General features: G+C 37.8%; 1 protein-coding gene across 3 annotated transcripts in view; it reads left to right on the top strand.

The window, feature by feature from the left end:
- Window positions 1-14,059, top strand: part of OSBPL6 (oxysterol binding protein like 6) — a 198,327-nt gene that overhangs the window by 164,963 nt on the left and 19,305 nt on the right. For all 3 annotated transcript variants that reach the window (XM_035007654.1, XM_035007656.1, XM_035007655.1), the window contains 2 exons: window positions 2,969-3,102; window positions 13,034-13,141. In XM_035007654.1, coding sequence (XP_034863545.1) covers window positions 2,969-3,102; window positions 13,034-13,141 — 242 coding nt within the window. The remainder of the gene's footprint in view (window positions 1-2,968; window positions 3,103-13,033; window positions 13,142-14,059) is intronic.

Below are 14,059 nucleotides of genomic sequence, written 5' to 3'. Positions count from 1 at the left end.
GTGAGAGGTTGCCGTTTACTCTTTCATTCTTGTCCAGGTGGTCATGGTAGAAAGGACTAAGCAGTGTATATACTGATCGGAGTTCTAGATACAAAAATGCAGTGGGGTGTGATGCCTGCCTCTTGGTTCACAGTTTTGAACGGAGAAAGAAAGTGTCATAAGCGGGGGAGAGAAAGGGGGAAAGACACCAAGAATTATCCTAGGCAGGCCAGCACACACTACGACTCAACATCTCTTTTTCAGCGTCGTTTAGTTCTCATTTAATACAGACTTGTGGGCTATCCTTAGCAGTCGTTCTTTTTCCTTTATTAAGTAACACTCATTGATCTAGGCTCAGGCTCAGGTAGGCAGTTCTGTGCCGTGTGGCACGGCCTGGGCTCAGTGATACTCGGCCAGAGGCTGGGCTGGGCTGAAAGATCCAAGGTGGCTTCATCCATATTCCTGGCATGTTGGTGGGATGGCTGCAGGGTCACGCACAACTGTGTCCCTCTCGCTCTCCATGACAGCTCAGGGCTCCAAGGGAGTGGACTAGACTGAGATGGAAGCTGCCAGGCCTGTTCACTTGGCACAGCATCACCTGCTGCTCTCTACTGGCCAGAGCTTCACGGGCTAGTTCAGATTTGAGGGGAGGGGAAATTGAGCCCACCTGGGAGTCCCTTTTTTCATATTAAATTTTCAATAAGGCATGTTGTGTAAGTTCATGTGTTATCAGCCACAGAGACAGGGTCTAATAAATAAGAGGCAGGTAGTAGCTTGTAGGTAGACCGATCAGTCCTGTCTATGTTTACCAAGAGCCTGGGTTCCAAATTACCACCCCCCACTTTTGCTATAGCATTTAAATTTCAGTTGCTGAAATTCATTTTTTGACTTAAGATAGTACCTTCCCAGGCATTGTCTTTGAAAATGCATAATCTCTTGAAGAAAGATATACATGATGTGGTTTTCAGCCATTTACATCTTATTGTGAATTAATCACATTAATTTACCCTGAGGCTGTTGGTAATAGGTGATAAGATATTCCTGAAAATGTGTGCTAAATGGAACATCTCCTGTGCCCCCATAATGCCCAAGAGCCTGGTGGCTCAGGAAAAGAAGGGGCACACACTGAGAACATCTCTAGGAATGTTGAAGTCAACAAAATTTCATACTCTCAAGCCATCATCAAAGATGTACTTATGAGATATTTCTTTAATTCTATAATCATAAACAATTAAGCTAAATCTTCTCCCCCACCCCACCCTTCTTTCTCTGTAGATTTCTCAGTTGAGATTCTGAAAGGCCAACTTTCTTTCACCTGCTATTTTACTCCTGATACATTTTTGTTACATTTCTTAGCCAGATGCTAATTATGTCATTAGATTAGAGCAGTGTTATTTTCTTTATATAACAGCATAGGATTATGGCCAGTAACTTTTACTTCTAACAGCAAGGGGACAAGAGGATGGTTGTAGGAGCAGGCAGAATGAGACAACAAATGTGTGAATTAAGTACATATAGCACAGCCTCTAAAGGGAGATGAATAAATTCGAAAGTAGCCCCAGGAAAGCTTTGTGTATTTGGTTGCAGTCCTGAGGTTTTCAGGAAATCCATGTTTCAACAGGATTTTAAAGCCTCTGTTGAAACAACATATTTTCTTTCCAACTATACTAGAAAAAAAGGGCTTTTCTATGACTACTGAGTGAACTCTTTAGAAAGAGTTATGGATTTTGAAATGTATGAGAGTCAGCTTTTAGAACTGCCAGTGGGGTTCATGTATTCCAGCTATCAAGTTATTACCTTTAAATTGATGATGACTAGAATGTGGCATATAAATCAATAGATTGTGAGTCCCTTGTGATCCCATCATTTTTCCCCTCTTCATTCAAGCCAGTGTTTTTTGCTAAAATTTTCCACTTCTTAAAAATAACTGTTCTCAAATATGGAAATCCCTATTTTAGAAGACTTTGCATATATAGAAACTGTTATTATAAAGATAGGAGTTGGAAATCCAAACTTCCTGTATTTCAAACTTAAAGACTACCTTAGATTCTACCAGTGTATGTTATTAGGTATACAGAAAAGGGGGGGGGTTGTTTTTATTGTTGCTTTTATTTTGTTTTTTTGTAGTTTTATTAAGATATGGTTAACATATAACATTTCATAAGTTTAAGGTGTGCCTGTTGATTTGATACACTTAAATATTACAAAATGATTACCATCATAGCATCAGCTAACATGTCCATCCTGTCACATAATTACCATTTCTTTTTTGTGGTGAAAACATTTAAGATCCACTCTCTTAACTTTGAAATATATAATACAGTATTATTAACTATAGTCATCAAACTGTACATTAGAATTCCAGAACTTACTCACCTCAAACCTGGAAGTTTTACTCTTTGAACGCACTGCTTACATCAAGATGTTCCTGGCTGAGAAAGTAATTCAAGTGCTATTCTCAAGACCAAATCATTTCCTACCTCAAAGAGAACTAGTCAGGACTTCTAGATCAGCTTCCTGTTTTATTTTGGCAGGATTTATAAAATGCTCTTTTTGGGTACCTGCTTTGGGGAAATAATATTTGAATAGTTCTAAATGATTTGCATGAGAATTCATTGTACACAGAACTGTTCATATATTCTTATCAACCATGACAGTGTAAAACCTGTTGCCTTTTCCTTCTAGGAATGATAGATTAATTTTCTAAATGTTGATATTTAAGAATTGATATCAATATTTTATATCCTGCATCTAAGTCTTTTCTGGTATGAAATGCGTGAATTTTCGCTCTGATTAATTACCATTACCGTATTCGTTTTGTGTATAGGTATTTTGGAAGATTCCATTGTAAGGCTGACTTTTAACTAGACTGTAATATAATCCTTCCAGATAATGTCTATGCATGAGTTAAAGTGCTGAGGAATTTGTAATTTTGTATATTCTTTCTGGATCCATTTAATCTTTGTTTCTCACTTTTTCCCCCACCCAGTGCATTCTCTTTTGAAGTCTGCATTTAATAGCATAGCTATAGAGAAGGAGAAGCTTAAGCAGATGGTTTCTGAGCAGGATCACAATAAAGGCCACAGCACGCAGATGGCACGGCTCCGACAGTCACTGTCTCAGGTAAACGAGAGTGTTTGTTTCACTCTCATGATGCATACCTGATCCCATAAGGCAAAAGATTGGGGTGGAGGTGGTCTGTCATGCATGGCATGTTCAACCGAAACTCCCCTAAGACATTGCAATGTCAGCATTGAATTTTAAAATTCTCTAAAAATTAATTAATTAAATTAAAGTTGAAGTTAAACGTTTCTTGCAGACTAGGTCAAGGTAAGAGTAAAAATCAACCAAACTTGTTTGTAAACATATAATTTTTTTTTGGCTGATTTGAATACTTTTGATGGCTCTCAATGGTCATTTATAAGACCACCATAAATCATGCATTTATACATGATTTACACTTCTAAAATATGTTCCAGAATATATTTAATCCAGTGTAAAATACAACAGAATCTACCAGATCTTCCACACTTAATATTTTCCCACTTATACCACATCTTAATCTGTTGAAAATTATTGCTTACTCTTACCTATTTTTTTCTTTTCTGATTTATACTTTTAGAATTTCCTTCCTATCTAAGTTAGATAATTTCCTTCCTATCTAAGCTAGACTTATATATTTCAAGATATATTGTACAGCATAAAATATATTATTCAATATATATTCATTATATATAATTCATTATATATTATTCAACATGTATTGATTTTCATAATACTCCTCAAATACCTATATGTATCAAAGTTGAAATTTCTGATAAAAATCCTTTAAAACTGCACTTAATGCTTTTTTACCCTGAGCACTTCCTCTGAAATATTTCCTTCATTTAGTTTATAAATGCACTTTTAAAAAGTCCTTTGAGAATTCAATGTTGTTATGTGATTTTGTGTGAGAACTCAGTGTTTATATAAAATATTATTCACTTCCTGGTGCCTTGGATCAGAGTGAAGGAGCGAGCAAATCCTGGGTAAGTGGTTTTCCATGTGGATCGGCTCCTGCTTGAATAGTTTCCCTCAGTCCCTAAAAATGGACTAACTGTCTCACCGTGTTTTATGTACCTGAACTGTCAGCTTACCCTCAGTGTTCAGTTTCATGCTATTGAGTATTGTTACCTGGGCCACACTTGCTGTGTTCACCATAAAACACTGTCAGTTGAGGTGCATATCCCGCTTCCGGTGCAAAACCGGGGGGACTCGGGAGCATGAGCACTCAAAGCTGCAACTGTTTTGCCGGTCTGCAAAGGGCTTTTTCCCTAAGCCCATTTTAATGGTTTGCCTTGGGCTCCTCATATCATGTATCTGTTGAACACTCAGTCTGTGGTAATTGATCTTCGGAATCATTATTCTGAAAGTGTCCTGAATCAGAGAGATCAAAACAATGGTTAGGTAAACATACAGATACCATCCTGTAAACATGCAAAATATACTCTTACCCCCTAAATGTTACAGTGTTTCCTTCAGATGTATTAAATGATAGAGGCTTAGTGGTATACACTTGTATTCAGAAAAATAAGAAAATGTATTTGTTTCTTTTGTTTTTCCTTTGCACAAACTGTTTTTTTTAAGTTTTTATTTTAATTATCTGGTGCTTATCACAAGTATACTCCTTAATGCCCATAACCTATTTCCCCCATCCCCCCACCCACCTCCCCTCTGGGGACCATCAGTTTGCTCTCTATAGTTAAGAGTCTGTTTCTTGGTTTGTCTCTCTCTCTTTTTCCTTTTGCTTGTTTGTTTTGTTTTTTAAATTCCATATATGAGTGAAATCATATGGTATTTGTCTTTCTCTGACTGAATTATTTCACTTAGCATTACACTCTAGCTCCATCCATGTTGTTGGAAATAGCAAGATTTCATTCTTTTCATGGCTGAATAATACTCTTGTGTGTGTATGTGTGTGTGTGTATCATATATATCATGTATATATTGTACAGTAATTCTATTTTTAACTTTTTGAGGAACTTCCATACTGTTTTCCACAGTGACTGCACCAGTTTGCATTCCCACCAACAGTGCAAGAAGGTTCATTTTTCTCCACATCCTCACCAACACCTGTTTTTTCTTGCGTTTTTTATTTTAGCCATTCTGACAGGTATAAGGTGATATTTCATTATGGTTTTGATTTGTATTTTCCTGATGATGAGTGATGATAAGCATCTTTTCACGTGTCTGTTGGCCAGCTGTATGTCTTCTTTGGAAAAATATCTATTCATGTCTTCTGCCCATTTTGAATTGGATTGTTGGTTTTGGGGGTGTTGAGTTGTATCTGTTCTTTATATATTTTGGATACTAACCCTTTGCCAGATATGTCATTTGCAGTCATCTTCTCCTATATATTCTCTCCATAGGTTGTCTTTTAGTTTTGTTGATTGTTTTGAAAATGTATTTGTTTCTTGCTTGCTTGCTTTTATTTGTTTGTTTGTTAAGACAGAGAATTGTGGGAGGGGGGCGCCTGGGTGGCTCAGTCGTTAAGCGTCTGCCTTAGGCTGGGGTCATGATCCCAGGGTCCTGGGATCCAGCGCCACGTCGGGCTCCTTACCTGGTGGGAAGCCTGCTTCTCCCTCTCCCACTCTCCCTGCTTGTGTTCCCTCTCTCACTCTGTCTCTCTCTGTCAAATAAATAAATTTTTTAAAATCTTAAAAAAAAAAAAAAGAATAGGAAGTAGAGATCTGGTTTGTGGCATGGCATCAGATTAGAAATGATAAAGAGGAATGTTTAAAGAGATTCATTTGTTCATTCATTTATTCATTGTATTTCATTCAACTGACTATATATTAGGTATAGTGTAAGATTTGGAACACCAAGATAAAAGTAACCCTGGCCATGTCCCCAGAAAGCTTATGATCTGATTAGTGAGATGAGCAGTATTTACCAAGGAAACAGTTAAATGGACCAGGCTCTCTAGTCCATTCAGAGCAGCATATGGGTGGTGCAGATTTCTGGGGCTCTGGTTGTTCATAAGAATGGGAGATCCCTGACCTCAGAGCAGAGCCACAGATCAGGAGGAACTGAGCTTTGAATTGCGCCTGAGTAGACAGCAGCAGTTTACAAGGAAGGACCTGATGCTAACATGATGAAAGTAAAATAAAGCAAAGTTATATCAACTTTACATTTGGGGGGTTAAGTATTTTCTTCTCTTGTCAAAACATAATTTATGTACCTCTAAACTTAGAGCTTCAATAGATTTTTGTTGGGTTGCTGTTGGTTTTGTTTTGTTTTGTTTTGTGGTGGTTTTGTTTTTGGTTTTTTTTACTGTTTTTTATATATATATGTGTATATATATATATTTTTTAACCAGAAAGCTCAATTTTACCCTCAAAAAATGTAAAAATAATTTGGTACTCTAAAAACAGTCTGTTATACCCTATTCACTGGAGAATTCAGTGCTTCCTATTGTGTGTCATCACAGCATTTCATGTTCTTATGTCTGACCATACCCTCCCATTGGGCCAGTCTATACTCGTTGCCCCTAAGGCTGGACTCTCTTTTGGAATTCCCCATCGCTTTTGCTTAGACATTTAAGTTTATAGACGGTTCACTTCCTTCTAGGGAATCACTATCCATGGTTAGACCACTGGAGACGTATCTGGAGAATGGCAGTTAACTCATAGTGGCCTAAGCATGGGGTGAACAAGGAAAAATTAATCTAGAAACAGCTAAGTAAGTAGATGGGAACCAGCTCATCAAAGACCACATGAAAGAGTTTAGATTTATCTCATCAGTTCTGGGGAGGCCTTAAAGAATTTTAACTGGTGAGTGATTAATGCCAGAAATTGAAAATGTGAGTGTATATTTCTGTATCTAGAAAGCCTTCTCTGGTACATATGGACAATGGATGGAATTAAGGCAAAACTAGTTGGACAGAGTCTTAAGATATTTGAGATAATGCAGGCCTGAACTCAGGAAATACCAGAGTTTCAAAGGCTAGGGGAGGGGGGCCTGGGTAGAATCAGCATGGCTTGGAGATCAGCTGCATGTTAGACAGGGACAAGGAAACAGAGTCAAGACTCCTTGTGTAGCACAATAGTAATAGTTCTTTTCCCTGAGATTGGGAATACAAGAGGAACTGATTTTTCAGGCCTAAGTAGTGATTTTTTTTTTTGAGACTGAGGGGTCTGTGGGCCATCCATCAGACAATCAGAGATATAGATGTAGAGCTCAGGAGAAAGGTCTGGCTAGAAAGAAAGATATGGATACCCTGGTACATTGGTAAAGTTATAGATATTGGTAAATCAGAAGAAAAGAGGGTCAGTGGTGCTGCTATATAGAACATTAATAGTTAAAGGACATAGCAAAAAGAGGATCCTTTGATGGAGACTTAGGGGAAGCAGCCAAAGAATTTAGATGGCGCTGACCATTGAGATCAACAGTAAAGGGTTTTGATCGTCTCCAGAAGAATCCGATTAAGCAGCAAATAGTATATGGACTGAAAGTCAGCCTTGGAGTTTGATAGCTGTGTCAGCATGTTCACATTTGAGGGGAAGGAACTGGAAGATGAGGAGACAGTGAAGATGGAAACAGTTAACTGATGGAACCATCCTGGTTGGCCAACTCTGTTTTCACTGTCGCTCTTTCAACATAGCACTCAGAATTGAACAAGGTACTTAAATAGCATATATTGAGACTAGTGTTCTGAGTACTTCTTTATATTAGCATAACTTCACATTATAGTGTGATTTTAGGTGGCCTGAAGACATCTTCAATCCATATTCAAGTGTTATCAGTTAAACTTCCAGATATTTTTCTTATAACCAGTTAAGTCTCTCCACAGAGAGGGAAAGAGAGAGAGAGACTGTGTTTAAATAACTTCTTAAATTAGTCTAACATTTTTAAAGTATATTTTTTATTTGTTATACGTCCTATTTGATATATGTAAAATTATTAAAATGCTGCTTTCAGTACAGCTTTTAAGGATATCAACTTGGCAAATTCCATCATCCTTTTAGAGGACACATAGCATATAAAATACGTGAGGGGCGCCTGGGTGGGTCAGTCGTTAAGTGTCTGCCTTCCGCTCAGGTCATGATCCCAGGGTCCTGGGATCGAGCCCCGCATCGGGCTCCCTGCTCCGTGGGAAGCCTGCTTCTCCCTCTCCCACTCCCCCTGCTTGTGTTCCCTCTCTCACTGTGTCTCTCTCTGTCAAATAAATAAATAAAACCTTTGAAAAAAATAAATAAAATAAAATACGTGAAATTAGCATTCTTAACTACCTGTTCAGAATAATTGTTACCTGCCTCAGGCATGTAATAATTTGCAAGGCTGAACAGGATAATGAATTCCTCTTCTAAAGTGATATTTCTTCACTGATCTGTGTGTACACAAAGACATACATAATTCTGTTATTTTACCTCCATGAAACTTTAAAGGTAACTTTACACGTGAGAGGCGGCATAGATGTTAGATTCAAACCTGTAAGACCGGGCATTGTGTGTGGTCTCTATCCCTTTATAAATGACTTTATTTCACAGCTACAATTTCATGTCCTCCTTACTGTAGTATCCTGAACCCCAAGATCAAATAGTATATAAGACTAAGGTAATTTCAGTACCTCAGGTTACTATAATAATAAAAGATTTGACTTGACTTGAGTCTGTCTATAATACATTACCCTCTGACACTGTTACTAGTTTGGTCTCTGGCCCCAGAATCTATGCACAGCTTGTGCTAAATATAGTTGGTGTTGGGTCCATATAAATGTGAGCAGCAGAATATGTCCCTTGTACTTCAGCTAGAATTACTGTATTTCATTAAATCAACATGCCATAGATTGTTAGATGTACCATCATTATGTGCATTACTAAAAAAGAAAGCAAACTGCTGTCAATGAAATTGACAGTACTTCAGAGGTGTTAAATGTAGGAGATCTTAGAATCAATGAAATACAGTATATGTGGAAATGTAAGCAAAAAATCAACTTAAGGCATAGTACCATAATTAATATCCTGATTGTAGTATTTACCATCCTTCCTGTCTACAACATTTCACATACAGAAAATAAATATTGTGGGTATTTATCGGGATGAAACTTCCAAGAGTATTCCTGAATTCGAATTCCCTGAAACGTGGCAAAATTTGTTGTGCATGAAGATATTCTTCATAGAATTATTTGTATCTCTTTTTAGCTATCCAGTAAGTTTAAATTGATGTCATTTTGGACATAATTTGGCAATATTTCTTAAAGCCTTAAAAAGATTTTAACCCTCTGACCCGTGACTAATATGTCTAGTCTGAGAAAGTAATGCTGCATGTAGAAAACTATTATGCATACAAACATTCGTGGCAGCATTACTTATTCTGGGAAAAATCAGTAATACCATAAGTATCCAATTATAGAAGATAATCACTTATTATGCAACTATTAAAGTCATATTTGTGAAGAGTTTGCAACATCAAATAAAATATTTATATACAGGGGTGCCTGGGTGGCTCAGTCGTTAAGCGTCTGCCTTCGGCTCAGGTCATGATTCCAGGATCCTGGGATCGAGCCCCGCATCGGGCTCCCTGCTCCGCGGGAAGCCTGCTTCTCCCTCTCCCACTCCCCCTGCTTGTGTTCCCTCTCTTGCTATGTCTCTCTGTGTCAAATAAATAAAATCTTTAAAAATATATATTTATATACAAAGAATAAGTGATGTAAAGTATGCACCCGTTAAGTAATGTGGAAAATGTATAGGAAAAAACTAGAAAGAAATATACCAAGCTATCAACAGTTGGTTGATAGGGTAGTAAGTTATGAATTTTTTTAAAATACTGTTTTTTTACTTTTTGTATTTTCCAAATATACTGTAGTAGTATGTACTTATTTTAGAATTTAAGAAAAGAAGGTGATTTTTAAGTGATTCCCAGGATTTGATTCTTGATCACTCTAGCTTTGACAGCTTCCATACTGATTTTCTCACTCTTTTTGAATCAGTTTTGCTTTTATCCAAAGGGCTTAAGTCTCTGATGATTCCATCTTGCCATATGTTTCATATCCTTTAGCCCTCAGGATTCCACGTTTCCTTCCCAGAACCCACAGTTCTGTTCAGTAAAATGTATCTGTCCGAGTCTCACCCAGTGGAAGGTCAGCCTCATCCATTGTCTGCCAAGGTGGATAATGGTAGTTAATAGCCAACATGGTGGGGATTTGGACAGCTAATTCTGGCTTGGGATTTCAAGATGGTAACTTCTTCTATAGATTGAGAAGGAACGGTTTGCTTCTCGGATATATTAAACTTGAATGTGTCTGAAGGACATGAGATATGGGGAAAAGGGATAGTGGAGAGTTTTGTGTGTAGTTCAAGGTCACTAACTCAAACAAGTAGTGAGAATAAGCCTAGAATCTGCCTGGTGAAGAATCTAAGCACAGTTCCTGTGGTGCTCCCTCCCCGTTAGGTCTTTGGTTCCATCTGCCACCAACAGAACAATGTCATTACTGACAAGTCTCCTTAAGCTTTTCTCGCTCCATGGCTGGTGTGAGTAGCTGATGATGCCCCTCCTTTTTCCTTGTTTCTCCACTGTTCATGAGCCTTGGGTACATTCTGAATGTTGTTTCTGCCATAATCTGGGCTCTTCCATGTTAATTATCACTAATAGTGTCCTTTCACAGAAAATACCTGTATTCCTCCATGTTCCCAAGATTTCCATGATATCATTATGGAGAAAATAGTTGCGTTTCAGGGAGGGAAGTAATAAGTGTGGTCTTGGGCACTGCCTGAGAGCACGGCACCACAGAGCTCATGGCACATGGCTGTTGCAAACCTCAGAAACAGTCTGTATGATCAAGGCAAAAGGAGGAGCTACCCGGGGAAGATGTTGCAGAAATGGACCATTGCACGCTCGGCTGTCTGCCCGCTTCCACCTTCTGCCACTGGGGCCGCCAGACTTGGAAGATTCCTTATTTCCATGCTTTGGGGGGCTATAGAACAACGACCTTCTTCTACCACTGCATATGTATTATTAATAAAATTTTCCTTTTGAACTTTTAGTTCATCCCCCGTTGCTACTATGGCTAGAGCTGTTACCGTGTGTGCCTTCCCACACACCTGTAGACACAATTGCATTTCATGACAATTGGCTGAGATAAGAGCTGAAATGAGAATTTCACTTAAGCTATCCAGAGCGAACAGTAGTACCAGTTTCGTGACAAATGGCAAGCCTGTGCTGAAAACTCCTACCCTGAGGAAAACCATTATTTATCCTCGCTGTGGAGTTTGTGTGGTGTTGTTTTGTTAGCTCTGTTCCAGTGACAACAGACAGTGCAGTCACTTTGGAGGAACCCTCCGTCGAGGTTTGTCTCAAACCATCAAGTCAAGACTATGATTCTGCAGTTAAAACCGGCAAACGACCCACCACGAGGCCTCCCACCTAAAGGACAGTAAAATGTATCTGATTCCAAATATTTCAATTAACAAGATAACTTTCAGCATACTTATGGGCAAAGAAATAGTGAAAGAACAAATAAGCATAGGTCTGTGGTCACAAAGGATAGGGGTAACTACCAAGTGTTTGAGATTTTGCTCTGGGAACAATGACCCTGAGCACTTTTGCAGCATGTAAAGATACTAGGATTCTTCCTTTAAAGTACATGATTTATTTACTATGAGAGTAATCATCTTTTATCTAAATAACACATTCCTGTTTTCTCAAAGAGCTAGACACGTATTTCCTTCAATACATAAACGTAGCAACTGTAAGATCTGTATCCACCTTTACTCCATCAATACCTGACAGCCCACCAGACCACGTGTGTTATATTTTACACATATTTTACAAGCTGGTTATAAAGACTTTAAACAAAAGCCAAAAGCTATGAGTGAACAGTTTTCTCCTCAAAAAGCAGAAGCCGTGTTGGAGGGAGAGAGGAGAGGCCATTCTATGCTCCATGCTCAAGGACTATGCACTGCTCAATACAAGTGTAAAGTTTAGCCACTTTGTAGTTTATCCTGTTTTAATAGATACAGAGTTAGAATTATGATATTATATTTGTATGTGTATTGGTTTACTATATCCATACACTCCATCTGAAGAAAAGCAGTATGCCCGTTCTCTGGGGGAGATGCCTTTGTAAGTCCTGACATTTCTCTTCCACCCAGTAAGGCATCCACCTCCCTCTTCTCATTGCTGATTTTAATGCAAAGGAAAGGAACTGTCCAGCTTCTCTTTGGGCTTTGTTCTCCCATGTCCTTTGATCCTTGATGTAATTCCAGTTCGCTACATCTATCTTATATATAGGGAACAAACATGTGCCCATGCATCCATGTGATGCAAGTACCTTTGTCCACAGGGCACCTCTAGGGAGTAAAGCTTATGTAAAGCTATTCTCTTCTTGCCACACGTCCTAAACTGTTATACCAGGTAGCATTTTACTGATGCAGACTGAGGGTATATTGAAAGTAGTGATGCTGATAACTTGGAGTTAGTTCCTTCCAGTGATATGTTCTTTATTATGCTTGTCCGTGTCTACACTGCTCAGCTTTTGGGCTGCACTTTCATGTGTATGTGCTCCTAAAAAATGAAAATACAACTATTTTTTCACTGGAATAAAATATAATTTTATAAATTAAAGCCAGTTTATTGTTCATCCCACTTCCAAATAATTTTTAATATCACTATCTGGCTTGGAGACAACTCCCAAATTTTAGAAACTAGAACCAAAAATGGAAAGAATCAGTAGTTTTTATCTCCAGCTGCAAAACATAATATATATGTGGTGGTAGACCGGCCTTGGATGTAATGGGCCTGAAAGGGGGAGAAAATTCCATGAATCATTTTTATGAAATCCACGAACTCTTTCAACCCACTAACCTACTAATTAACGCTCTTATTTTATAAAAAATTAGTACCTTAATTCTGAGCCATTCATTTCCTTCTTACCGGTAGGATCTGGCCTATGATGACTCCAAAAATTATAACTAAGAGCATCATAGACTCTTGTCCAGTGTGTATTTGTGTGTTTATTCTGTTTTATGCTTGCTTATTAACTTGAAATTACATGTGCAATTTTTGTTATTTTAAGGCACTCAACCAGAATGCTGAACTAAGAAGTCGGTTGAATAGAATACATTCAGAATCTATTATTTGTGATCAGGTTGTCAGTGTAAATATTATCCCTAGCCCTGATGAGGTAAGATTCATTTTTAATAAATGGAAAATACTTACTTTATAGCATCTAAATCAACTACATATTTTGGGGGTTTTTTATACAGTTCTTTCACTGCTAATAAGATTCTCTGCATAAATATTTGTGTTGTTGACAGTTCGGTGTTCTTTGGAGTGAAGGATGTACATGAGCTCAATATCATTTATTCTTGGTGATCAGTCTCTATTTGTATTTATATCTCTGTTCACCTGATGCCACTGAATATTTAGTTTATATATCTATTCCAGCTTGTGAATTCTCTGTGTCTGTCACAGTCTTCCTTTGAAATGTTCCTTATCAAACGGCCCATGAAATGTTGGGGGGAAAAACATACTTAGCTGAGAAGATGCTAAATGAAGACTTTCTTAAGGTTTATTTTAAAAGCCCTATCTTAGGAGAAATCACCTAACCTTACTAAAATAATACTAATGATGCTGTTATAGCCACTAATAGTGATGCTGATAATTAATAGCTAGCACATGTCAAGTGAGCGCTTACTATGTGCTGAGTGTCATGCTAACATTACATGTGTTATCTCATTTGACACTCCTAATGATCTCTGAGGTAGGTGCTATTATTACTCCATTTTTCAGGAGAATTTTTGACATAATGCTAAAAGGACAGGAAAACATTCAGTATTTGGGCTAGACTTAGTGTATAATTCTGTTTATAACCCTTTATAAAAATTACTATTTTATAACCATGAGAATTTACACTTTTCAACAGTAATATTAGAGCTTTATATACAGTGACATATAATAAGGTGAGAGTTTTAACTCATGTGAAGGTCATATTTCTAGAAAAACATAAATTTTACTAGAAATCTACAGGTGCCAAGGTCCTGGCATCTAATTGCTTAGGAAATGCCATCCCAAGACAGCTTCTTTTTGATTTAAGTTGCCA

The sequence above is a fragment of the Mirounga leonina genome, unplaced genomic scaffold (assembly GCF_011800145.1).
Source record: "Mirounga leonina isolate KUSES-001 unplaced genomic scaffold, KU_Mleo_1.0 Mir_151, whole genome shotgun sequence".
Taxonomy (NCBI): domain Eukaryota; kingdom Metazoa; phylum Chordata; class Mammalia; order Carnivora; family Phocidae; genus Mirounga; species Mirounga leonina.
Note: the sequence above shows the minus strand (reverse complement) of the source record. Positions and strands in the feature narration are given on the sequence as shown.